At 54.2% G+C, this 27,810-nt stretch overlaps 2 protein-coding genes across 2 annotated transcripts in view; one reads left to right on the top strand and one right to left on the bottom strand.

The window, feature by feature from the left end:
* Positions 1-19,820, bottom strand: part of KLHL18 (kelch like family member 18) — a 30,582-nt gene extending 10,762 nt beyond the window's left edge. Inside the window, exons 1-4 of the mRNA XM_065399517.1 lie at positions 19,683-19,820; positions 5,477-5,607; positions 5,096-5,236; positions 1,627-1,825 (exon numbers count right to left, since the gene is read on the bottom strand). Coding sequence (XP_065255589.1) covers positions 1,627-1,825; positions 5,096-5,236; positions 5,477-5,607; positions 19,683-19,820 — 609 coding nt within the window. The remainder of the gene's footprint in view (positions 1-1,626; positions 1,826-5,095; positions 5,237-5,476; positions 5,608-19,682) is intronic.
* Positions 19,821-20,035: 215 nt separating this feature from the next.
* Positions 20,036-27,810, top strand: part of KIF9 (kinesin family member 9) — a 46,864-nt gene continuing 39,089 nt past the window's right edge. Inside the window, 1 exon segment of the mRNA XM_065398489.1 lies at positions 20,036-20,164. Coding sequence (XP_065254561.1) covers positions 20,036-20,164 — 129 coding nt within the window.

Genomic DNA, 27,810 nt, shown 5'->3' with positions numbered 1-27,810 from the left:
AAAGCCAGAACCTCTCACTTCCGTTCTCTAGAGGTTTCTAGCATAAAGTATTTCTCCCACAGATCAGCTGGTAGTCATATCTTTAAACGCAACTTGCACCACAGAAGACCCCAAAACATTGTACAGTAGAACCTCAGCATTACGAACACCCCGGGATTGGAGGTTGATCATAACTCTGAACAAAATGTTACGGTTGTACTTTCAAAAGTTTACAACGGAACACTGACTTAAATACAGCTTGAAACTTTACAATGCAAAATAAAAATGCTGCTTTAACCATCTTAATTTAAATGAAACAAGCACAGAAACCATTTCCTTACATTGTCAAATTTTTTTTAAAAAACTTTCCCTGTATTTTTCAGTAGGTTACATTTAACACAGTATTGTACTGCATTTGCTTTTTTTCGTCTCTGTTGCTCTCTGATTGTGTACTTCCGGTTCCAAATGAGGCATGTGGTTGACCAGTCAGTTCCTAACTCTGGTGTTCATAACTCTGAGGTTCTACTGTACAATCCAACTGCATGCTGCACCACACTAAAATGCAACCATCTCAGAGGTGGAGGGTGGCAGCCAGCCTGCTGCACAACAGTTAGAAGGGAAACGGTCACCAAGGACATTGGAACAGAGTCTGCCGCTCACAAGGAGAGTCATGGGATCATAACTGCTTCAAGCAGCGGGGAGGACCTTTCATTTTAAAATCCTATGAAAGATACAAAGCCTGCGCTAAAGTTTACCTGCCTCAAAAGAAGGCGGCTTGATTTGAGCATGCCTGAAATTTGAACAAGAGGTTCTAAGGAAAGAAAACGTTTCAGACCTGATGCTTATACCTCTAACCAGGGCCCTCTTTTTCCAACCCGGACTTTCTAGAAGTCTGATTTCTCTCTCTAGGAATAAGCCCCCAGCACCACCACAGGGGATGCGATGGCTTGAGCACTGGCAGCAGGACGCGGAGCCTTTCAGCTGCAGATCTCCCGTTCAAACCGGGATTGCTGCTGCTACGGGTCAAAGTGGCGACGGTTATTCAGTGGCCTACATGAAGTGACTTGGTGTGGTTCAGTCCAGTTCCTTGTACAAAGGCCTCCATATTATGTAAGCCACCACCCTGACCGACCCTCTCATTGGCAATTTCAGGAAGAAGATTCATTACAAAATGCTGTAGAGCATCTCAACCCTCGAAGGAAATCCCGCCAGAATAAGGCTGAAACACTGTTTATTCTGTAGTTCTAGAGATTGCCTCCAGGGCAGAGATGTCGGCACCTTTCTCCAGAACTGAAAGTCACTCATTAAAGCGAGAGGCACAATCACTAGAGTTCAGGATGTCAAGGTTTCTCTGCCACGAACATTTCAGCACAGTTCAGTGCCATGCTTGGCAAATAACGGGTGCTCTCCAGAACAGTGTTCTGATAACTAAGCTGAGAGAAGCCCCAATTCTTACAAGTTATGTACAGAATGAAAGAGTCGGAGCACCACCCACCATCCACAACAAGACCATCTTCTCAGCTTTGATCATTGCATGGACCAGTTCAACTTCTCACCCAGATCTGCCATGCGACTGCCCCAATGGTTTCAAATCCTCTGGTGGCAAAAGGTGCCTCTGCTATACCATATACCAGCTGGTGCACATACCTGCTCCTCAGACTTGACGTTGAGCTCTTCCCTCGAAACCAGCTCCAGCACGTCTTCGAAGGGTAGAGCAAGGAACTCTTCGGACATGGACACCTCCACAAAGTGCTGGTGGATGAAGCTATTGGCAGATTCGTAGAGCACGGCACACATCATGGTTTCTGCAAACTGACATACACCCAGGCAGTTCTTCGGATGAAGCCTTGGGGGGGGATGCAAAATAACGTTATTTTAATAGAAAGGTTAGCAATTTACACGTTTTTAATGCGGTCCAAAGAAGCAGTGAATGTGAAACTGAACCAAGGGAAAATGTAACCTTATGAAACTGATGGATGTGCCACATTAGAGAACTCACCCTTCCAACAGACACCAGTTCGCAGGTTAAACTGGCCAGCGTATGCACAGTCATGAAGATTGACACATGCCAAATTAAGAGGACGGGGAATCGCACCATACGAACAATAAGCCCCCTTGCTGACATTCTCTGAAGTACCAAGGACTGACTGGACCTAGAGACTGATGTGCACTCTCCCCGGGCGGGCCTCCTAAAGTCAAGGCTGTGACATGTAGGAGTAGCAGTGCAAGGGTCTACACAATGTCTATTCCATGCACAAGTTTGACTTCAGATTCCAGGAATGAAACTGGTTGGTTTGACAGCAAGGAGAAGTGTGTTCTTCAGAAACTTACAAACCTTGTTTGTTTTCACCAGACACCTTTGCTAATTACTGAAGTGAGATGTTGGCCACCTCTTCTTACTTGATTTTCCTGGCCAACAAAGCTCTATTGAGGATGTCTTTTAGCAATTAAAGGTCAGAATGCAGGAACAATCCCTGCAGAAATGAACTAGTGATCAGACCAGCTGAACAGGTGCTGCTGCATGCCATCATAAGCAGCACAAAAGAACCGAAAATGTATTGCTCTAAGCACCTGTGTGGTGCAAGGAGCTTTCGGCACAGATGTTTCCTAAAAACTTGCAAAAATGCTGAAAATCAAGTCCACGCTATGGGAGATTTGGAAACTCCCATCTAAGGAAGAAATTCTGCCACCAGATCCGTCAACAAGAGATGACCATTCTGGTTGTTTCACAGTATTTATGGGTCATATAGATATGAGGCATGTCAGAATACTATTGTTAGTTTCTCTTATTCTAACCCAAATGAAAATAGTTTGTGGAAACATTTGGTACCACTCTCGCCTCACTATTAAACTAGCCCTACAATGCCCAGAATCAGACTCTGACAGAAATGCCTCAACTTTGCCTAACTGGGGACCACAAAGTCACCCGTACCACAGCAGGGCAAACTTTGTGGTTTGAGCCGAGACCATTCACTACAGCAGCAGCAAACAGAATGCTCTGATCAAGATGGAGCCATGCATGCTTGGCATTTCCAGGGACCATACCTCCATATTTAAGAGCCTACTAGCTGTGTGTTACCATTCAAAAACTCCATAAACTGCCTTTAGCCCAAAGGTCAAATTTTGGGCATCTTCCTTTTATGCTCTTCCTCCTCCTTTCAGTCCTGATGTCTGAACGGAAATAAACCCTAGGCGCAAGTTTCCGCAGTCTTCAGAAGGGGTCAAGGGGAGATCCACCACAAGGAAGCTGCCTTTTTGGATTTGATCCTCTGAAGAGGGAATCTTCTCGGTTGCTTTCAAACTTTAGATAACCAATTCTGAGCGCACATCAGCAGAGCATCCAAGCAATGACCACGGAGAGGATGAGTACAGAACCCTGAAGGTCTGGCAATGCCAAGCTCTTACAGGGCATAAAGAGCCGAACATCTAAAACAACACTGTGGCACGTTTAATAATGGGGTGAACCAAGAGTACTTTACAAAGCAAAGAGTTAGATATTGCGAGTGGAGGGAAAGAGCAGCCATTGCCTGCCAAGCAAAGGTTTACACAGCCTTGGACTTTACATCCTCGCAAACTGTGAGGTCACCAATACCCAGAAAATCCCCAGGAACACAGAGTAAAGTCAAAGTAGAAAAACCCCCAGTCATCAGATCCTTCTTGTAAAAACTGGAACTAGACATGCATGTTCTGGCTATTCCTGAGGCATGTGATCAGAGCCCACTGAATTTCAAATGTATCTCGTTATACATAAAAACCTTAACTACCCTCTCAAACTCTCAAATCCATATTTAGTAGCTCAGTAAGAGTGGCCCGCCATTCAAAGGTCCTCAGCATAAGCACCGCCCATTAAGTTTAGGTGGAGCTGCGGCAGCTCAGAACCTTTGGGGGGAAAAATCAGGCCACTTTTATTTAGGTGCCTAAAAATGGATTTGAGTCTCTAAGCTTGGCCCCAGCACTTCACCAGTGCAATCCACTTCTCTCCGTTTGGTACCGAGCCCAGTGTGCAAAAATTTATTTTTTGCCAGAAAAACCAAGTATGTAATGATTTGACTAATTATTTGAGTTAAGTATCTATGTTTTACACATAGCAGAGAACCCCTGGGTTCACATGGAAACATCTGAAACAGCGCCAAAGAAGATTTCTTCTCTGAATCATGCATTTTAGGATAAGTCCATACAGAATGAAAAAAACTGGTCGAGATGTTGCATTTATTACGTATGTTTGGTGCAATATCATGGAATGAACTGAGGAGCTGCGGAAGAACATGGCATAGTAAAACACAAAAACGAAGTTTACCTGACACTACCAATGATGAACGTATGGTATATTTCCAGACACTAACCGAACTCCTTGCTTTATAGGATCTTGACATTTATTACTAAGATGGTCCTGTAGCTAAGGCACTGGACTGGACTCAGAAGACCTGGGATCAATTCCTTGCTCTTCCACGGCTCCCTGAGATACCTTTCATAAATCATTTAATCTGTGCCTGGTTTCCCAGTCTGTAAACTGGGGACAATCCCTTCCTATTTCACAGGATAAAATCACTGTTTGAGGTGCTCAGATAGATTATCGTGATGGGGAGTACAAGTTCCTACATCAAACCCCAAAGAAACATTTTAAGGGTAGATCTAAAGCTGCGATAAAGCTGGTTTATAGCTGCATTCAAGAAGTGGATCAAGAGAGTGCAGTAGACTTGCAGAGCCCATAGTACGAGAGTCTGCACAATGAAACCTTACCGAGTGCAGTAAAACATGTCCGTTTAGCATTTCCATTTTTCAGTTGGAGTGATCAGGATGGGTCACCTTTGTTCCAGATAGTAACTCATGCCCATCTAAGGTCTCATAGCCTGCTCCACCACCCACAGCTGGACAACCAGTTCTACTGAGACATGGAATGAAGATACAGAGTCCTCCACCCTTCTCGTAAAGGACCAAAGGACATTTAACTTTTTCCTGAACCCACCACAAGCAACTGGAAGGAAGGAAGGACCACAGTTTAGCATCTTGTCCTCTAATAGCACAATCCCACCACCCTGTTCCACAGCAAGACCAGAACCCATGACCCCACGTTCCAAGGGACCAGTCAAAGGCACAGGACACAGGGTACCCTTACCTCTCTCTGAGAAAGGTACAGCAGGCGTCTTTGATATTTTGCAGCTGAAGGAAACTTGCCCCCATCAGCAAAGACTGAACATTCTGCTGATCAATCGCTAGGTGTCCGTTGTAAGCAAAGTTGATCAGCGCCTCTAGTGCACTAAACAGGGTGGAGAGGAGCAGAAAAAGGGTCAGTTGCGTTCAGCTCTATTCGATTATTTCAACTTAATAACAATCTAAGATGCTAGTAGCAACATAAATTTATTTAAAAATGTGATTTATCTTAACCCTTTAAGGCATTTTTCTAAACCTATACACTTGCATTTGTCTGCAGATATAGGCAAAAACACCACTGACAAGCCGTATTGGCTATGGTCCCTTGGCTGTCCCAGGGAGTTACCTTGGATCCATTCCTTGCATGACAATCTCATCCTGTTTGCATTCCATCATGTCATTTGTAAACATGGCATGAAAGTAAGGGATGGAGGCTGCTAGTACGATCCGGTGGGCGCTGAATTTGTGGTCCCCTACCTATGAACAGACAGAAGGGGAACAAGGACAGTCAGCATAACTATTGGTCTAGAAGATCCACTTCAGTGCGTTGACACATTTACGGGTAACCAGGGATTGAAAAGGCTGTGCAAAAATTCTCTGACTTGACCTCTAGAGTTAGGCACTTAAATCAGTGGCCTCATTTTTAAAGGCGCTTACCACCTACAGCTGCAGCTAAAGTCATTGAGAGCTGCATGTGCTCAGCAGTTCTGAAAAAAAATCAGATCACTTCTATTTAGATGCCTACATGTGGAAATAAGTTTCTAACTGTAGACACCAAAAAACACCTCCCTCCTGTCCCGGTTTAATGTTTGGAACATTTTCAATCTCCTTTACCCGCCATTGTGACTGCCTATTGTTTGGCACCTGCTGGACTCTGTTGTAGATTAACAGCGGGGTCAACTCTGGATTGTTAATGATCAACAACCAAGGTCGGTAGAGTCAGTTTAGCTACAATAATTCACTAGTTCAATAGTGCGCGACTTCTCTAGTCCCCGACCGGTCTCCCCGACCTGCTTCAGTACAGGAAATACCAAGCTGCCTGGAGAAACTGTTATAATCATATTTTTTCATATCACCCCTCTGCTGTCGGGGCACCCTACGCCAGGGAAACAGCCAGGTCAGTTAGATCTGACATGAATCAAGTCATTAGTTTTCTCTTCCCTCAGCCGCCTATTCCTAGCTGCTGGTCAACTTAAATCCATATCTTTTTTTAGGGTTTACGGTCTGTGATTTCAGCCTCTGCCTTTTTCTTCATCATGGTCATTATACCCCAATGCCTCATCTGTTCATTTACCTTCATTCCCACATAAGCTCACTTCCTCACCCCTAATAGATCTGCTCATATTTATGTTCTCTGTACAGCCCTTAACCACACTTTACGCTCTGGCATGTGCATTAGCAAAATGGTTGCGTGGTTACACCATATCAACACAACCTCGCTTCGCAGACAGTTGGATGACTGGCTCCAAAGAAGAGCCATCAAATTTAGACTCATGTGATGAGCGCATTAGAAATACAGTCAAACAAACTGGGAAGAGTCACACAATATACATAAGCATTTATAATCTATGCTTATTTCTCTTTAAAACACAAATACCCTTCCCTATGTTATTAACAGATGGCTAGAGGTTTTAAAAGTCTATTTTTGCCACTAAGTTGCTTACCGCATCTCAACTTGTACAATAAAGTTTCACTTGAGACTTTTGTCATCAACAATCAATGATAGAGATGTTTATCCTTTGTAACAGACCTAATTCACATTTCCACACAAACAGAATAAATCCTATCCATACGTATAACACATTTTCCATCTCTCACCTACTAAAATAACCTTATTTAAACTGCAAATAATCAAGCAGGCCTCTAGACCGGGGTGGGCAACCTTTTTGGCCCGAGAGCCACATCTGGGTATGGAAATTGTAAGGAGGGTGATGAATGCTCACGAAATTGGGGGATGGGGTGTGGGCTCTGGCTGGGGGTGCGGGCTCTGGGGTGGGGCCAGAAATCAGGAATTCAGGGTGTGGGAGGGGGATCAGGGCTGGGGTTGGGGCATGGGAGGGGTCCAGGGGTGCAGGCTCCAGGTGGCGCTTACCTCAAGCACCTCCCGGAAGCAGCGGCATGTCCCCCCTCTGGCTCCTACGCGGAAGCATGGCCAAGTAGCTCTGTGCGTTGCCCCATCCACAGGCAGCGCCCCTGCAGTTCCCATTGGCTGTGGTTGCTGGCCAACGGGAGCTGCGGGGGCAGTGCTTGGGGCAGGGGCAGCTTGCGGAGCCCCCTGGCTGCCCCTACGCATAGGAGCCGGAGGGGGGAACATGCTGCTGCTTCCGGGAGCCGCACAGAGCCACGGCACGCATGGAGCGGGGCAAGCCCCGGACCCTGCTCCCCGACAGGAGCTTGAGGGCCAGATTAAAACAACTGAAGGGCCGGATGCGGCCCCCGGGACATAGTTTGCCCACCCCTGCTCTAGACAGTAACACCACAAATAACAATTAGGAAGGCCAGCTCTATAGTGTAAAGGTATTTCCCTATTATTTTTCTGTCTATAAATCATGTTAAGTCAGATGCAGGCCATATGTCACTTTCTAGTTCTACGGTATTATTTATACACATTTCCTGCCCTTCAGAGCTTAGTCTGAACAAAATAAGACAAGTCACTAGCTAGGAGTTCAAAGGAGGCCGAGTGTGGAGGAGAAAGAGGCAGACGGGAATTAGAAGTGGCTGACAGAGGAGAGCAAGGAGAGTGGTCCGGGGGTAAGGGCAGCCTGAGAACATACAGGAAGCCGCGAGTGGGGAAGAGGCCAGAGGGAGGACTGGGAAGAGTTTACGAATGGGGAACTAGAAAATGAGGACAGGCTGGGGAGGGGGTCAGATTATGCCAAGCAAGGACAGTGAACTTGAATCAGACGTGGGAGAAGACAGAAAGCCGACGAAGGGACTTGAGTAGCCCCGTGGGATGGCGTGACTTGGCTGAAAAGGGAAGAGGAAGCTTATTCAGCAACTGCACTTTGAACCGATTGGGCAGGGGGAGAGTTGAGAGGCAGTGAGGAAAGGTTACAATAATCAAAGCAAAAGTAGAGACAGCGAGGAAAGGATTGGTTTTGGAGGTATTGAAGCAACAGGACGTAGTAAGACGGCAGCTCGCACAGTTCTGCCGTGTTTGGGTTGCAGCCACTACACAGATTTCTACATACTTCTACAGTACCGTAGTACCCACGTGCCTCACAAACGTCACCACAGATGTCTTGCAATGGGGCACAGAGTGATAAGTGACTTGCCCAAGGTCAGACAAGAAGTCTGTGGCAGAGAATGGAACTGAACGTGAATCTCCAGAGTCCCAGGCTAGTTCCTCAGGCTTATTTAACCCCCAAAGATTTGTTTCCATGGATGCTAAGGAGAGTAGAAGGGCTCCTACTAAGGGTTTTATAAAGCCACTTTTGCTTAAAAGTGAACCCAAATCTTGCACTGAGCCTACCTGGGAACACCCATTGAACTCACACAAGTACACCAACAGAGGGGGCTTGGTGAGCCGAGCCCACAAAGAGGAAGGAAATTTTCAGTTAAAGAGCCTCTGCACCTCAGGAAGCTAATGAGCGGAACAGCCTCCTACTATGCAAATGTTCTTTTATTGCATTTCCTTTTCCATCATGGTGAATTACCGAGCTCTGTGTCTAAAGGTTGGAAGAGATTTTGCTTTTGCATAATCACTTCCATGTGGGTGAACAAATCCCGCCACAAGCATCAGGCTGTGGAATTACGCAGTGCACAACGAAGAGCAGTCAGAGGGGAAATGAGACAGCCACTGAGCCAGCTTTCAGGTGAGACACCGTTATCTAGTGGTCTGAATGCACGACTGGGATGTGGGATCAGCTGGGCTCTATTCTCAATCTGTCCACAGCTGACTTTGGCCAAATCACTGCACTGCTGTGCCTCAGTTTCCCTCACCTATATGACTGAGTTGACTATCACCCACCTGCCAGGACCATTGAAGGTAAGTGCTTCTACCATAGTTTGAAGGTGTAAAATGTATTAAAAGTAGATCAAGAGTCTGAAGTGGTGGAAAGCAAGAAAAAGTATCAGTTCCATGGGGTGTTGGTAAAACATGATCTCGCTAAAAACATTACCCAACATGATGGCTCTGACTCTCCAAAGCCAGCAGGGCCTGTGGTGCGACAGCATGAGCCAGTGTTCTTTGAACTACTACACATTTAGTACATGTAGCAACAGTAAAGTGGTATTGTCACCCCGATCCTCTTAACTCAGCTCCTTTGTGCTGAAGCAATAACGAACATATGATCGATCCCATGTCACAGGATGCCCTGCTATGCAAATGATCCCCCCGCCACACACACACACACTAATACGTATTTCCATCCAGCCACATACTTGGACCCCATTTGTTTTATTGACTCCAATAATCCATGTACAGGCCACCACTTTATAACCGCATCCCTGGCCAGATTACCTGTGGGATCACATTACAGACTGAGAAGACAGCCTGGATTCAGCTGAGTTTTGCTAGATTCCCTGTACATATTTCACACGCCTGCCTGCACAGCACTTCACCTGCAAGAATGTTAGTGACACACTGATAGCAGAAGACTGCAACGAGACTAGGTTTCCACCACGCAACTTTTCCTAGAATAGGAAAGGAACCTGCTTATAACGCAACAACCTGTACAAGCACTGTAATTAAATCAGAACGCACTGCCTCGTCGGTGCCCCGTTACACCTCGTGAGACTTTAGAACAAAACCTCTGACCTGGGCAGTAGTTTTGCTGGCGAAGGATTTAGAAAGAAACAGCAGCAGGGTTGGCTGCCGGAGGTAACCTGGTTGTTGTTCAGCTAGTCTAGATTCCAAACCAGATGTCAGAGATGCCAGACTTGTTCAGCAGGTTCTGCATTCTTCTGTGCCCTTCCTACACTGCATTTGAAAGTATGCTAGCAACAGTCATTTAAACAGCTGTTGCTAGCCCAGGACTCCAGATCAGTGTGGGAAGGAATAATTTTTATTTGAAACACATTCTAACAACAGCACCCATCATACCAGGACATCAGACACCAAGAGATCAAGCAGTTCTGGTATTGGTGACATCTCCAAATGATGGAACCTTATCTATCTATGGCACTTATGTGGCTCCCCACTACCACAGCATCTGAGCACCTCATAATCTTCAATGAGGTACAGAAGTACCATTATCCCCATTTTACAGACGGGGAACTACAAGATAATCAAAGATCCCAGTTTAGGGTATTGTCACATGTCACCATTCAGCCAATCACTATGTATAAAAAGATCCCCTCATGTTCGATACAGGATAACAGTAGTTAGACGTAAAAAAATCTCTCATCAAACCCAACCACCAGCAAAGACACCAATAAGCATCTAGAGCAACAGAAGGAAAAATGCCCTACTGGAATTAGTAGGGCCAACTGGTAGCTTTAAAACAGAGGGAAAATGGCATCAACAAGAAATTTAAATAGAGCACACTGTGGTATTGTGCTTTAAACTCAGAGGAGCCAGGTGGATTTTTTGGACTCCAATTTCTTACATTCCAGTGAAAGGGAATGCTGTTGATTAGTTCGAACTATGCAGAGAACTACGCCCTACTCACAACCTTTACTGCAAGACCCAAGGGAGCTCTAAACCATGAGCTCTATTTCCTGTCTGCCCGGGAGGGTTTAAATGAGGCAAGTTTATATTAACAAAAAGCCTTGGTGCTAGTATACAGCTGAGCTATTGTTTGAAGTGGGCTCTGATTCCAAAGATGAAGACAGACTACCCGTGTAATTTCTCTTAGGAACACGTAGAGAGAGACAGCCTAAAAACACTAGTTTCAGATGAATTCGAGAATCACCTATTAGGTCTATTTGCCGTAGGTAAACAATGATAAAAGATACCCCAGGAGGACAGAAGTACATTGCTTCGGGCGATGCCGCAGATTTAAATTCAATGCAAAGTAGACAAAGCGTTCATCTCAGTGTTTTGGGGAAGAGTGCCTAGCTGAGATTAAAAAATAAATCGGATTACAGTCTCAAACAGCTGTAACTGGAATGGGGACATTTTTATAATACTGCTTCTCTGAAGATATAATTCAGCCAACATTCTTCCTTTGGGTTCTTAGCTTCCAAGTGTGAGGCCACCAGAATTCCTACAAATCCTTAAGAATGTTGACACTTGAGGGCAGCTGTAATAGGGTAGCGAGAACCAGGACATTGTGTGCCACCACATCCCCATAGCATATAAACACTGCCCTTAACACATTCTAGTCAGTCTTCAAAGACAGTCCCGTTGTCCATGGACTTCTTTGGCACTCTTGTTCTTCTACTGCGTCTTTTCCCTTTTTGATCACCACCCCTGTCCGCAGTAGGTTTCAATTGCAACACCTTTGCCTGAGCACTCTCGTACCTTTTCCTAATGTTTCAGAATTTGTTCTGGGCCACCAGTGCCCTGCTCCAGTTTTTGGACATTAATTCTGCCACTATAGGGACACCGGTCTCCAATCATCCCTTCCTTTGTTCCTTTCATACCCAGGGCCCCATTCTACAAACCCTTATTTACATGATTATGGGTCTGCAGAATCCGGCTGATACAATGTAAGATTTGTTAATTTTTTGATCCAAGCACTTTAAAAAATTGAGACTTGACTGTAAGCATCTGAAATTTGCAAAAGCCAATGTAATGTAATTGTAACCTTAACATCAAGTTCGTTTTTCTAGGGATTTGTTTTAAATGTACTGGGAGGTGTGTGTTATAGTGGAGGTTGGCTAATCCTTGAATGAATTGTTATTTTAAATTGTGAGGGTGCCTCGAGCTGGAGATAATTGGGGGCACAGTTCTGTCAAGACACTGGAACAAATCTGCATTGTTAAGAAAAGTTGCAATGATCTTCAGCATCTGCACAGAGCACACAGGTGCAGGGTTGTGTTCTTGGGGTTGGGATTTTTTAGGTCTCATCTGAAATTATACGCATAATAAACTGCACGGAATTCCATTCATCTACCATGGAAGGATGAAGGAAAGTTCTGATATCTTTATGAGTCTGTTTTCTAACATGCTCCACAACTACAGACAATCAGATCTGTGCATTTATTGATGTGAAACCCTTCTGACACCGACACAGCTGACTTTGGGATAAGCATGATTAGGATTGTCTGAACCACTGGAGCAGAGCCAACAAGTCTATCTGCAGTCAATTTAATCGGGAGACGTTTCCGATAAAGGCTTTATTCTAGCAAGGTTACACTTCAAGTGAAGGTATATCATTTAAGTGCCGCATAAGAGTAGGATATCCTGCCAGACCTGTCCACTTTCAAATATTCTAATCAGCCATATGCAATTAGTAGTAATCTGAATGAGGCCTTCCTACTGTTCCAGTCCAGGTGACAAACAGCAACAACAGAAATTAACTCTGGTAGAACTAACTAGTGTTAAAGTGGTGGGAGGGGGGCGTCATTTCTGAAAGAGATATAGTTTATAGAAAGCACATGTCCCGGCAGGCTATTCTTCAATCTTGATCTGTCTCAGCTTGGAGATCAAGAGAGAGATATTGGGACCTATAGCTTTTGTAAGACAGACTTCTGTAATAACAATGAATGCTGCTATAATTGGCTCCATTGTATATAAATTGGGTGCAGTCCTTGGGCTTCCACCAATATGCTAATGTGGCCCACGGTTTTATTTGAACCTTGGAACAAAGCAAAAAAGCAAACTGTAGAAAGCAGACCCGTCCAGACGACGTTTATCTAGGGCTACCATATGTCCGGATTTCCCCGGACATGTCTGGCTTTTCGGTCTATAAATAGCCGTCTGGGGGGGATTTTTAAAAATCTAAAAATGTCCGGGATTTCCCCCCGGTCGGCTATTTATAGATAGAAAAGTGGCGGCCAAGCGCCGCTGGGCACCCAAAGCCCCTTCCCGGCTCCCTCCATCCCCTGCAGCCTTACCATGCTGTCCGGCCCCGCAGCTGTCTTCCCACTCCTCCCCTCCCCTGAACGCTCCGCCCCCCTGCTCCTCCCCCTCCCCTGCTTCCCGCGAATCAGATCTTCGCGGGAAGTCTGAAAAGAAGCAGGGGCAAGCGGGAGGCAGCAGCAGGTAAGCTGGGGCGGGGGGGCGCGAGGAGGAGAGCTCCGGGGAGGCGCGGCCCTGGCCAAGCGGCGGCCGGCCCAGCTCGGGCCCCAGCACCCCCAGCCCGGCCCCGGCCCCAGCACCCCCAGCCCGGCTCGGGCCCCAGCACCCCCAGCCCGGACCCGGCCCGGCTCCCAACAGTGCCGGCCCGGCTCGGGCCCCAACAGCGCCGGCCCGGACCCGGCCTGGCTCGGGCCCCAGCAGCGCTGGCCGAGCACCTCCGGACCGGCCCCAAGCCCCGCAACCCCGGCCGGAGCACAGCCCGATTCCTGGGCTCTTTAAAGCCGGCCCTGGTCAGGGGACAGGGAGGGGGGGTTGGATGGGTCGGGAGTTTGGGGGGGGGGGGCTGCCAGGGGGGCAAGGGTGTGGAGAGGGGTTGGGACAGTCAGGGACAGGGAGCTGGGGGGTTAGATGGGTCTGGGGGGGCTGTCAGGGGGGCAGGGGTGTGGAGAGGGATTGGGACAGTCAGGGACAGGGAGCAGGGGAGGTTAGATGGGTTCTGGGGGGGCTGTCAGGGGGCAGGGGTGTGGAGAGGGGTCGAGGCAGGCAGGTAGCAGAGGGGGTTGGATGGGTCAGGAGTTCTGGGGGTCCTGTCGGGGGCGGGGAGCAGTTGGATAGGGCATGGGAGTCCCCGGGGGTCTGTCTGGGGGCGGGGGTGTGAATATGGGGTGGGGGTGTGGATAAGGGTTGGGGCAGTAAGGGGACAGGTAGGGTCGTAGGGCGTTCTCAGGAGGGGGCAGTCAGGGGACAAGAAGCAGGGCAGCTTAGATAAGCAGTGGGGTCCTAGGGGGCAGTTAGTGGCAGGGGTCCCAGGAGGGGGCAGTCAGGGGACAAGGAGCGGGGGGGGTTGGGGGTTCTGAGGTGGGCAATCAGGGGGTGGGAAGTGGGAGGGAGAGGATGGGGGTGGGGCAGGGGCGGGGCTAGAGCGGGGCTCCTCCCCCCCCAGTGTCCTCTTTTTTGCTTGTGGAAATATGGTAACCCTAGTTTATCCTAACAAGGTATCTGTGTCCGAGAAGGCTTAGTAAGAATGCAAACCCTTGTCAATTGTTTTTTGATTTGACTTAAAAGTCCAGTGGGTGTCTCAACCAGAGCTGAGCAAGAATGGAGTCTAACCTCATCGTAATAGCTAATTTCTTCAGTTAACTGTAATTCTTGGCACCTCCATAGCACTTTTCATTTGAGGATCTCAAAAACACCATTAGTAAAGCTTCAAACGCCCCTGTGAGGGATGAGCAAGAATGACCACTCCCATATTACAGATGAGAAAAAATGAAACAGTGAGATGAAGTGAGCTGGCCAAAATCTCTCCAAGCACAGCATTTCTAATCTCTCAATTCATCCACAAAGCAAATCAATAGCAGAGCTACGTGACTAGAACCCAACACCACTGGTTCCCAGTCCCCTGCTTTTACCATTAGACCACATTTTCTCCTTCCCCTGTTCTTCCAAACAAACTGCCCCAGCAAGAACCACACCGCTTTGTCTGAAGGAAGGGAACATGCCAATACTACAACACACCCACCAGCTTGAGAAATGAAAGAATTTACAACACCAAGATCTCCTTCCTCTAGGGAACAGCTCCTAACGCCACATGACCACCCAATAAAACTGTTTTTATACCCAGTTCCTGTACAGAACCAGAAGGTCGCACACCAAAAAAATCGAATCATTAGGTTTCCGTTTAAAAAACAACACAGCTGTAACTAAAGAATTATTAAATCGTATCTGACTCAATGGGTTATAATCCCTGAAGACCTCAGTACTGCAGTTTGTGCTGTACTGTTGAAGTTACTAGGCCATGCCATCTTTTGCTTAGGGATGGGCTAAATGCATGAATTTCATCACTCCTAAACCTTTTCAAAGCCTCTAAAGAAGTTTAAATGATCCAAACACTGTTCATTTTCCTGTCCCTCTGCACTCCCTAGTTCTGGCTCTGAGAAAGCAAGAGAAAAGCTGCTCCTGTTGTAGCTGCAGACCAACCTAGAACACCACATCTCACAAGATATCTAGTTTGAACCTAATTTGCAGATAAGCAGTTTAAAGCAAGCACTAGTTCTCAAACCACCAGAGGCACCCAGATACATGGCTGTCAGGGCAGTATAAATGCCTCACAGTAGTCAATGGCAAAACACCTGTCAGTTTCCAGACAGTGACATTCCTGGTAGTTGTACTCTATTCTAGGATTCGGTCAAAAAAGCCTCTAGAAACGCTGAACTCAGAAAAAAGAGCCCCTCTTCGCCTCTGGTGATTCTCTGGTGTAAAGTGAACTGGTCTATTTCACGGACAGTACTAACATTGGAAACCTAGGACACATCTCGTCTGTTAGGAAACTCGCCCCAGCGTAACTAAAATTGATCTAGAATAGCTGCACTGGTGCAAGATTTCTAACAGACAAGGCTACAGAAGAAGACAGAAACAAAGAACAAAGCAACCTGAAGAGATTAGAGCAGTGGGAGATGCAGGGAACTAGGAAAGATTTGGTTCTATTAAACATAAATCCCCTTATATGGGAAAGGGAAGTTAACAGCACAGTGACAGAACAGGGAATACATCCAAGCAGCCACGCTCCAGTTGATTTTCCTTTGTCTCCTTAAAGACAGGCTAAAATTTTTCTTCATGGAACCAAGTAACTTAGTTGCCCCAGGGAAGTACAGTGACGCCTCACTTACCGTTGTCGGTTAACGTTTCGTTATGTTGCTGATATATTAGGGAACATACTCATTTAAGTGGTGCAATGTTCGCTTATGTCGTTTTGCGGGTGGGGGCTTGGAACTAGGGTGGGCCGCAAGCCCCCCACTAGCTCCCCTCCACCACCCCCAGTGCCTCCCGCCCGCAAGCCCCATGGATCAGAACCTCCCCCCTCCTGAACGCAGCGAAACAGCTGTTTCATCATGTTCAGGAGGCTCGGGGGGGGAGGGGGGAGGGGAGAGGAGTGAGACTGCGGCACGCAGACTCCCCGTCCCGCCATGCACCTCCTGCTCGCAGCAATCAGCTGTTTTGCCGCATTCAGGAAGCAGGGGAGGGAAGCGGGGCAGGCACTGATCCCTGGGGCCCACTGTGGGGCGGGAGACGCTGGGGGATGGGTGGAGGGGAGCTGATAGAGGGGCTGCCAGACCACCCTGGTTCCAAGCCGCCACCCAGTAGCTCTGACGGGCTGCTCTTCCAGAGAATCCCGCAAGGAGTGGACCAAGTACTGTATTAGCAGGCAGAGAAAAAATTCCCTGGAACCTAACTCCCCTATTTACATTAATTCAGTGGCTCTCAAACTTTTTTACTGGTGACCCCTTTCACATAGCAAGCCTCTGAGTGCAACCCCCCTTATAAATTAAAAACACTTTTTAAATATATTTAACACCATTATAAATGCTGGAGGCAAAGCGGGATTTGGGGTGGAGGTTGACGGCTCGTGACCCCCAATGCAATAGCCCCCAGTTCGAGAACCCCTGCATTAATACTTATAGGGAAATTGGATTTGATTACCATCGTTTTGCTTAAAGTCGCATTTTTCAAGAATATAACTACAATGTTAAGCGAGGAGTTACTGTAGTGGAATGGGGGCTGGGAGGAGAGGTGCCCACAAAATGATATCTAGCTTAAGGTCGGATCCACAATCTGGAACAGTTTGAGAAAGACTGGAATAAGGAATGGTGTTACAAGCCCCTGATCTCAGCAACCCAGACAAATCCTTTATGAGCCCTCAATGGGCACCTTGTACCCTAGCAGGGTGCGCTTCTGCCAGACATACAGCTTAACTTCTGGCCCAGAAACCTTGTGTTCACAGAGATGATCATGCGGAGCAGTGACAGACTTCCCCAAACCCAGCTTAGAATAATCAGAGATTTGACAGATCCAGTCAAATCAGCACTTCTTTGTCTAATCGCATCTAAACCAAGCTGCCATCTGCTGCTGAAACAGCACCATGGTCTATTGAGCAACCTGAATTGCAGCGGCAGTGATTCTCAGATGAGAAAACAAGTTGGAAGAGAAGTGTTGGTACAACGTTAAACTTACCTTACAGGTTTCTTTTGGCAATGATCATTTGAATACTGCTGTTTGTTAATCGTGCACTTTTCCATTAGACGAGTAGAGGTGTCAAATACCCAGCCCATTTATGTGGCTTTAATGACACATTCAGATTCTTTCATTTTAAAATTAAAGTTTCTAGACATTGTGGTTGTGAAGGTATTTTTTCAAACATGAGCCAAATGTAAACTGATGTAGTGTTGTCGGCCTGAGGCCACGTCTACACTACAAAATTAAGCTGACTTAACTTACATCAGCATACAGCCGCCGCAGTAATTACATAGCTTGTACGTGTCTACACTTGGCTCCTTGTGTCGGAGGTGCACGTCCTCACCAGGAGTGCCTGTATCGACCGTGCTGTCAGCGTGGGACGGCTCCTGAAAGCCAGTAACAGTCAACGCAAGCAACGCAGTGCCTCCAGTGACACCGCGTCGACCTAACCACATCGACCTTGACTCCACGCCACTCATGGAGGTCGAGTTATTAAGTTGGCGTAGCGGGGCCGTTACGTCACCAGGAGCCAAATTTAAGATTGACACTTCCATAGTTAGGTCAATGCAAGGCAGTTTACATCAACCTAACTCTGTAGTGCAGACCAGGCCTGAGTGTAGACGTGATAAATCGATCCCCGATCGCTCTGCTGTTGACTCCTGTACTCCACCGCGGCACGAGGCAGAGTCGACCCCGCGCCGTGAGGATGCGAGGTAAGTCGACCTAAGATACGTCGACTTCAGCTACGCTATTCTCGTAGCTGAAGTTGCATATCTTAGGTCGATCCCCCCCCCATGTAGACCAGGCCTATGGCTCACATACATGTAGCATTAAAGGGCCAATCCTATGCCAACCCGTTACTCTGATTTATGGGTTTAAATCAGTCTCTCTCTAGTAGAGCCACCACTACATTTTGTGCGCGTACAGATCCCTGATTGTGGGACCTAGAAGCTACTGTAACACAATAAATATCTCCAAGCAGCAAAAACATAAGCTCCCTGAGCAATATTAATTTGTAGCGTGACCATTTTAACGAAGTTTCCTGCGTCACAACAGCGCTCGCCAGTCTTGCATTAGAGAGAATTACAAGACTGATAGCAGTGGGAACATCTCAAATTAACAAATATTTCCTACGGCACCTCAATGGAGAACTCAAAACTAGTTATGGGGCCACTCCTGGCATGCAAGGATGACTAGTGGCAAGTCATCTAAACAAATATTTAGGGTGAGAAGAGCTGGGCTAGATGACTCACTGGATGCCCCTTTCCACCCAAAGGCATATGACGTGAATGGAGATTAGCAAACTGTGACTGGGTTGGATTTCAGCTCCCTTTTGTATGGGAGACAGTCTCTAGCCTGGGCAACTGTTTATACAGAGCTGCTGCTTCTGCCTCCTGTGGGGATGAAGCACATGGGATCGGAACTACCAGCTGTTATAGGCCAGTGGCGACAGGTATCATACACTTTCACACAAGCTGCACACCGGTGCTGGGGTGCGCACCAGTCTCAGTCATCCAAGACAGATGAGCTCCACCAAGCTAGGAGAGGTCCAAGGGGGTGCATGGAGGGAGCAGCCCCAACTCCAAAGCCTCCCCAACTTCACTCACCATGGCACAGAAACCAACCAGGGCAAATGGGTCCCTGGCTCTGCACCAAGGGACAGAGCCCAATGCGGGGGGGGGGGGGGGTTGTCAAACCCCCACCACCCTGCATAAGGTCGGGGAGAAGGACCCCTATAAAAGACAGCACTGGTGGTGCAGACAGAGGCAGGGGCTAGACGGGGGTGGGGGGTTAAGGAGAGACAACCTCCCACCCCAGGGCGTCCCTCCCATCCCCCACCCCCGGGCTCCCTCCCCCAGCTCCCCATCCCGGGGGCTCCCCGTCCCATGTCACCGCCGCCCCTCCCCAGCCCGGGGCTCCCCGGCCCATGTCACCGCCGCCCCCCCCCCAGCCTGGGGCTCCCCGTCCCATGTCACCGCCGCCCCCCCCCAGCCTGGGGCTCCCCGTCCCATGTCACCGCCGCCCCCCCCCCGCCCGGGGCTCCCCGTCCCATGTCACCGCCGCCCCCCCCCCGCCCGGGGCTCCCCGTCCCATGTCACCACCCCCCCGCAGCTCCCCGTCCCATGTCACCACCCCCCCGCAGCTCCCCGTCCCATGTCACCGCCCCCCCGCAGCCCGGGGCTCCCCGTCCTATGTAACCGCCGCCCCCCCCCCAGCCCGGGGCTCCCCGTCCCATGTCACCGCCGCCCCCCCCCCCAGCCCGGGGCTCCCCGGCCCATGTCACCGCCGCCCCCCCCCCCAGCCCGGGGCTCCCCGGCCCATGTCACCGCCGCCCCCCCCCCGGCCCGGGGCTCCCCGGCCCATGTCACCCCCCGGGGGCTCCCCCCGGCCCGGCCCGCGCCGCCCCCGGTACCTTGAGGGTCACGTCACAGAGCTTGCCCTGCCTCCGGATCTCGCCCATCACCCCGTAGCCCCGGCTGGGCAGGTCCCCCACCGAGAAATGCACCAGGTCCTCGGGGTCCAGCTCCGGCTCGGCCGCCGCCTCCAGCATCTTCCCCGAGCCCCAGCCCGGGCCGCGGCCGCCGCGCTCGCCGCAGGGAGGGCAACGCGCGAGGAGAGAGACGCCTCCGTCCGCTCCAGCTCCACGCTGGCCCCTCCCGGCCGCCGTAACCAACCAGAGCCCTCGGGCCCCGGCCGGAAACGGACTCCCCTCGCTTCCGCATTCTCCCGGAGCACTTCCGGACGCGGCAGGAAGTGGCGGTAGTCATGGTAACGGTGTGTACACCCACCTGCCTCAGCTTCGCCCCGGTGCCTGCGGCGCTGCGGGACCTGGAGCGACAGGAGCAGGCGGCGGCGGCGGCGGGGGGAAGAGCGGCCGCTCCCAGTCAGTACCAGGTACCCGGGGCCCTGCCTGGTACTGCCCGGCCCCCGGCCCCTTCCCCTGTCCCCATCCCGATCCCCAGCGCCCCCGGCCCCTGTCTCCATCGCCCGGCCCCACCTCCCAGCGCCCCCTTCCCCTGGCCCCTTCCCACCTCCCAGCGCCCCTGTCTCCATCCCCCGGCCCCACCTCCCCCTTCCCCACCCCCCTGTTCCCATCTCCTCTCCCCACCTCCCAGCACCTCTGTCTCCATCCCCAGTCCCCACCTCCCAGCGCCCCCTTCCCCTGGCCCCTTCCCACCTCCCAGCGCCCCTGTCTCCATCCCCCGGCCCCACCTCCCCCTTCCCCACCCCCCTGTTCCCATCTCCTCTCCCCACCTCCCAGCGCCCCGTCTCTATCCCCCATCCCCACCTCCCAGCACCCCCGTCCCCAGCCTCCTGTTCCCATCTCTCATCCCCACCTCCCAGCGCCCCCTTCCCCTGGCCCCTTCCCACCTCCCAGCGCCCCTGTCTCCATCCCCGTCCCCACCTCCCAGCGCCCCTGTCTCCATCCCCCGGCCCCACCTCCCAGCGCCCCGTCTCTATCCCCCATCCCCACCTCCCAGCACCCCCGTCCCCAGCCTCCTGTTCCCATCTCTCATCCCCACCTCCCAGCGCCCCCTTCCCCTGGCCCCTTTCCACCTCCCAGCGCCCCTGTCTCCATCCCCGTCCCCACCTCCCAGCGCCCCTGTCTCCATCCCCCGGCCCCACCTCCCAGCGCCCCGTCTCTATCCCCCATCCCCACCTCCCAGCACCCCCGTCCCCAGCCTCCTGTTCCCATCTCTCATCCCCACCTCCCAGCGCCCCCTTCCCCTGGCCCCTTTCCACCTCCCAGCGCCCCTGTCTCCATCCCCCGGCCCCACCTCCCAGCGCCCCGTCTCTATCCCCCATCCCCACCTCCCAGCACCCCCGTCCCCAGCCTCCTGTTCCCATCTCTCATCCCCACCTCCCAGCGCCCCCTTCCCCTGGCCCCTTCCCACCTCCCAGCGCCCCTGTCTCCATCCCCCGGCCCCACCTCCCCCTTCCCCACCCCCCTGTTCCCATCTCCTCTCCCCACCTCCCAGCACCTCTGTCTCCATCCCCAGTCCCCACCTCCCAGCGCCCCCGTCCCCTGGCCCCTTCCCACCTTCCAGCGCCCCTGTCTCCATCCCCGTCCCCACCTCCCAGTGCCCCCTTCCCCTGGCCCCTTCCCACCTCCCAGCGCCCCTGTCTCCATCCCCGTCCCCACCTCCCAGTGCCCCCTTCCCCTGGCCCCTTCCCACCTCCCAGCGCCCCCGTCCCCTGGCCCCTTCCCACCTTCCAGCGCCCCTGTCTCCATCCCCGTCCCCACCTCCCAGTGCCCCCTTCCCCTGGCCCCTTCCCACCTCCCAGCGCCCCTGTCTCCATCCCCGTCCCCACCTCCCAGCGCCCCCGTCCCCTGGCCCCTTCCCACCTTCCAGCGCCCCTGTCTCCATCCCCGTCCCCACCTCCCAGTGCCCCCTTCCCCTGGCCCCTTCCCACCTCCCAGCGCCCCTGTCTCCATCCCCGTCCCCACCTCCCAGCGCCCCCGTCCCCTGGCCCCTTCCCACCTTCCAGCGCCCCTGTCTCCATCCCCGTCCCCACCTCCCAGTGCCCCCTTCCCCTGGCCCCTTCCCACCTCCCAGCACCCCTGTCTCCATCCCCGTCCCCACCTCCCAGTGCCCCCTTCCCCTGGCCCCTTCCCACCTCCCAGCGCCCCTGTCTCCATCCCCGTCCCCACCTCCCAGTGCCCCCTTCCCCTGGCCCCTTCCCACCTTCCAGCGCCCCTGTCTCCATCCCCGTCCCCACCTCCCAGCGCCCCCGTCCCCTGGCCCCTTCCCACCTTTCAGCGCCCCTGTCTCCATCCCCGTCCCCACCTCCCAGCGCCCCTGTCTCCATCCCCGGCCCCACCTCCCAGCGCCCCTGTCTCCATCCCCCGGCCCCACCTCCCAGCGCCCCGTCTCTATCCCCCATCCCCACCTCCCAGCACCCCCGTCCCCAGCCTCCTGTTCCCATCTCTCATCCCCACCTCCCAGCGCCCCCTTCCCCTGGCCCCTTTCCACCTCCCAGCGCCCCTGTCTCCATCCCCCGGCCCCACCTCCCAGCGCCCCGTCTCTATCCCCCATCCCCACCTCCCAGCACCCCCGTCCCCAGCCTCCTGTTACCATCTCCCCTCCCCATCCCCACCTCCCAGCGCCCCCTTCCCCTGTCTCCATCCCCCGGCCCCACCTCCCCCTTCCCCACCCCCCTGTTCCCATCTCCTCTCCCCACCTCCCAGCACCTCTGTCTCCATCCCCAGTCCCCACCTCCCAGCGCCCCCGTCCCCTGGCCCCTTCCCACCTTCCAGCGCCCCTGTCTCCATCCCCGTCCCCACCTCCCAGTGCCCCCTTCCCCTGGCCCCTTCCCACCTCCCAGCGCCCCTGTCTCCATCCCCGTCCCCACCTCCCAGTGCCCCCTTCCCCTGGCCCCTTCCCACCTCCCAGCGCCCCTGTCTCCATCCCCATCCCCACCTCCCAGCGCCCCCGTCCCCTGGCCCCTTCCCACCTTCCAGCGCCCCTGTCTCCATCCCCGTCCCCACCTCCCAGTGCCCCCTTCCCCTGGCCCCTTCCCACCTCCCAGCGCCCCTGTCTCCATCCCCGTCCCCACATCCCAGTGCCCCCTTCCCCTGGCCCCTTCCCACCTCCCAGCGCCCCTGTCTCCATCCCCATCCCCACCTCCCAGCACCCCCGTCCCCTGGCCCCTTCCCACCTTCCAGCGCCCCTGTCTCCATCCCCGTCCCCACCTCCCAGTGCCCCCTTCCCCTGGCCCCTTCCCACCTCCCAGCGCCCCTGTCTCCATCCCCGTCCCCACCTCCCAGTGCCCCCTTCCCCTGGCCCCTTCCCACCTTCCAGCGCCCCTGTCTCCATCCCCGTCGCCACCTCCCAGCGCCCCCGTCCCCTGGCCCCTTCCCACCTTTCAGCGCCCCTGTCTCCATCCCCGTCCCCACCTCCCAGCGCCCCTGTCTCCATCCCCGGCCCCACCTCCCAGCGCCCCTGTCTCCATCCCCCGGCCCCACCTCCCAGCGCCCCGTCTCTATCCCCCATCCCCACCTCCCAGCACCCCCGTCCCCAGCCTCCTGTTCCCATCTCTCATCCCCACCTCCCAGCGCCCCCTTCCCCTGGCCCCTTTCCACCTCCCAGCGCCCCTGTCTCCATCCCCCGGCCCCACCTCCCAGCGCCCCGTCTCTATCCCCCATCCCCACCTCCCAGCACCCCCGTCCCCAGCCTCCTGTTCCCATCTCTCATCCCCACCTCCCAGCGCCCCCTTCCCCTGGCCCCTTTCCACCTCCCAGCGCCCCTGTCTCCATCCCCGTCCCCACTAGAGTGACCAGACAGCAAGTGTAAAAAATCGGGATGGGGGTGGGGGGTAATAAGTGCCTATATAAGAAAAAGCCCCCAAAATCGGGACTGTCCCTATAAAATCAGGACATCTGGTCACCCTAGTCCCCACCTCCCAGCGCCCCCTTCCCACCTCCCAGCGCCCCTGTCTCCATCCCCCGGCCCCACCTCCCAGCGCCCCTGTCTCCATCACCCGGCCCCACCTCCCCCTTCCCCACCCCCCTGTTCCCATCTCCTCTCCCCACCTCCCAGCACCCGTCTCCATTCCCCGTCCCCAGAACTCCTGTTACCATCTCCCCTCCCCATCCCCACCTCCCAGCGCCCCCTTCCCCTGGCCCCTTCCCACCTCCCAGCACCCCTGTCTCCATCCCCCGTCCCCACCTCCCAGCGCCCCCTTCCCCTGGCCCCTTCCCACCTTCCAGCGCCCCGTCTCCATCCCCCGTCCCCACCTCCCAGCGCCCCCGTCCCCTGGCCCCTTCCCACCTTTCAGCGCCCCTGTCTCCATCCCCGTCCCCACCTCCCAGCGCCCCTGTCTCCATCCCCCGGCCCCACCTCCCAGCGCCCCCTTCCCCTGGCCCCTTCCCACCTCCCAGCGCCCCGTCTCTATCCCCCATCCCCACCTCCCAGCACCCCCGTCCCCAGCCTCCTGTTCCCATCTCTCATCCCCACCTCCCAGCGCCCCCTTCCCCTGGCCCCTTTCCACCTCCCAGCGCCCCTGTCTCCATCCCCGTCCCCACTAGAGTGACCAGACAGCAAGTGTAAAAAATCGGGACGGGGGTGGGGGGTAATAAGTGCCTATATAAGAAAAAGCCCCCAAAATCGGGACTGTCCCTATAAAATCAGGACATCTGGTCACCCTAGTCCCCACCTCCCAGCGCCCCCTTCCCACCTCCCAGCGCCCCTGTCTCCATCCCCCGGCCCCACCTCCCAGCGCCCCTGTCTCCATCACCCGGCCCCACCTCCCCCTTCCCCACCCCCCTGTTCCCATCTCCTCTCCCCACCTCCCAGCACCCGTCTCCATTCCCCGTCCCCAGAACTCCTGTTACCATCTCCCCTCCCCATCCCCACCTCCCAGCGCTCCCTTCCCCTGGCCCCTTCCCACCTCCCAGCACCCGTCTCCATTCCCCGTCCCCAGAACTCCTGTTACCATCTCCCCTCCCCATCCCCACCTCCCAGCGCCCCCTTCCCCTGGCCCCTTCCCACCTTCCAGCGCCCCTGTCTCCATCCCCCGTCCCCACCTCCCAGCGCCCCCTTCCCCTGGCCCCTTCCCACCTTCCAGCGCCCCGTCTCCATCCCCCGTCCCCACCTCCCAGCGCCCCCGTCCCCTGGCCCCTTCCCACCTTTCAGCGCCCCTGTCTCCATCCCCGTCCCCACCTCCCAGCGCCCCTGTCTCCATCCCCCGGCCCCACCTCCCAGCGCCCCCTTCCCCTGGCCCCTTCCCACCTCCCAGCGCCCCGTCTCTATCCCCCATCCCCACCTCCCAGCACCCCCGTCCCCAGCCTCCTGTTCCCATCTCTCATCCCCACCTCCCAGCGCCCCCTTCCCCTGGCCCCTTTCCACCTCCCAGCGCCCCTGTCTCCATCCCCGTCCCCACTAGAGTGACCAGACAGCAAGTGTAAAAAATCGGGACGGGGGTGGGGGGTAATAAGTGCCTATATAAGAAAAAGCCCCCAAAATCGGGACTGTCCCTATAAAATCAGGACATCTGGTCACCCTAGTCCCCACCTCCCAGCGCCCCCTTCCCACCTCCCAGCGCCCCTGTCTCCATCCCCCGGCCCCACCTCCCAGCGCCCCTGTCTCCATCACCCGGCCCCACCTCCCCCTTCCCCACCCCCCTGTTCCCATCTCCTCTCCCCACCTCCCAGCACCCGTCTCCATTCCCCGTCCCCAGAACTCCTGTTACCATCTCCCCTCCCCATCCCCACCTCCCAGCGCTCCCTTCCCCTGGCCCCTTCCCACCTTCCAGCGCCCCTGTCTCCATTCCCCACCTCCCAGCGCCCCCTTCCCCTGGCCCCTTCCCACCTTCCAGCGCCCCTGTCTCCATCCCCGTCCCCACCTCCCAGCGCCCCCGTCCCCAGCCTCCTGTTCCCGTCTCCCATCCCCACCTCCCAGCGCCCCCTTCCCCTGGCCCCTTCCCACCTCCTAGCGCCCTGTCTCCATCCCCCGTCCCCACCTCCCAGCGCCCCGTCTCTATCCCCCGTCCCCACCTCCCAGCACCCCCGTCCCCAGCCTCCTGTTCCCATCTCTCATCCCCACCTCCCAGCGCCCCCTTCCCCTGGCCCCTTCCCACCTCCCAGCGCCCCTGTCTCCATCCCCCGGCCCCACCTCCCCCTTCCCCACCCCCCTGTTCCCATCTCCTCTCCCCACCTCCCAGCACCCCTGTCTCCATCCCCCGTCCCCAGAACTCCTGTTACCATCTCCCCTCCCCATCCCCACCTCCCAGCGCCCCCTTCCCCTGTCTCCATCCCCCGGCCCCACCTCCCCCTTCCCCACCCCCCTGTTCCCATCTCCTCTCCCCACCTCCCAGCACCCCTGTCTCCATCCCCCGGCCCCAGAACTCCTGTTCCCATCTCCTCTCCCCATCCCCACTCCCAGTGTCCTGGTCTCCATCCCCCGGCCCCTTCCCACCTCCCAGCGCCCCCTTCCCCTGTCTCCATCCCCCGGCCCCACTTCCCCCTTCCCCACCCCCCTGTTCCCATCTCCTCTCCCCACCTCCCAGCACCCCTGTCTCCATCCCCCGGCCCCAGAACTCCTGTTCCCATCTCCTCTCCCCATCCCCACTCCCAGTGTCCTGGTCTCCATCCCCCGGCCCCTTCCCACCTCCCAGCACCCCCATCCCCTGTCTCCATCCCCACCCTCACCGTCCAGCATCTTTGCCCTCCGTCCCTAACGCCCAGGCATCCCCATTCCCCTGTCACCATCCCCGTCACCGACCCCATCCCCACCAGCTGTTCTATCCCTCTGTCCCCACCCCCAGCCTCATCCCTACCTCCCAGCCATCTCCATCCCTCTGTTATCATCCCCATCCCATCCCCACCCCTTAGTCATCCCCGTCACCAACCTCATCCCCACCTCCCAGCCACCCCCATCCCTGTTACTGTCCCCATCCTCATCAGCTGTTCCATCCCTCTGTGCCCACCCCCAGCCTCATCCCCACCTCCCAGCCATCTCCATCCCTCTGTTATCATCCCCATTCCTGTCCCCACCTCCCAGCATCCCCATCCTCCTGTCTCCACCCTGTCTCCCTGTCCTCATCTCCTGTCTCCACCCTGTCTCCCTGTCCTCATCCCCATCTCCCTGTCACTGTCCCCATCCCTTCCCCAGCCATCTCTGTCCCCATGTCACCAACCCCATCTCTCAGACATCCTCATCTCCCTGTGACTATCCCCATCTCCCAGCCATCTCGTCCCCACCTCTCAGCCACCCCCATCTCTCAGCCATAACAATTACTGCCTCCACTTTCCCAGTGTCCCCATCTTCGTCTCCACATCCCAACCATCTCCCTATCACCACCACCATCCCTGCTTCCCACCCATCCCTGTATTGCCACTGTTTTTTCCCCCTCATCCCAGCCATCCCTGTGTTGCCACTGTCTATGCATCTCGCTGTCCCTGCATGACCGCCACCATCGACACATCCCAACCAACCCCTCATCATCACCTCTTTCAACCTCACTTGCTGGATCACACCGTCCTCTTCCCTGTGTCCCAGCCATCTCCTATCTCCTATTGCCATTGCTCCCATGTCACCACCATCCTCATCCCTGTAGCATATCTGCCTCCATCCCCAATGTCCCAGCTGTTCCTGAGCTCACATTGCCACGGCTCCTGCATCCCATGTTCTCACCCCTGCATCACCTCCATTTCTGTACCCACATCCCAACGATCCTCATGCCATCTCTAATCCCACAGCCCTGTGTCACTGTTGGCTCTGTAACCACGTCCCAGGCATTTAAAAAACCTGGTTGACTACATGGCTTGGGAGATTGGTAATGGTCTATGGAGCCTTGTACTTCTAGGTCACTGATTAAAAGCCTGTCTGCTGACAAAGTTGAAAGGCTATTTGGTGGCCTGTGTGGAATGACTTTGGTGGATCTCAATCAGTGGATAGGTGCCCATGTGACAAAAACAACCATCACAAGTGACACTAATTGGCATCCTTGTTGCAGTGACAGCAGAAAGGCCTTGCAAGGACTGAACGGGCTGTGGAGATTGAACTCCCTTTCTTATCCATAGCTGTGAACCTTCTGTC

This window comes from Emys orbicularis, chromosome 2, assembly GCF_028017835.1.
Source record: "Emys orbicularis isolate rEmyOrb1 chromosome 2, rEmyOrb1.hap1, whole genome shotgun sequence".
Classification (NCBI taxonomy): Eukaryota; Metazoa; Chordata; order Testudines; family Emydidae; genus Emys; species Emys orbicularis.
Note: the sequence above shows the minus strand (reverse complement) of the source record. Positions and strands in the feature narration are given on the sequence as shown.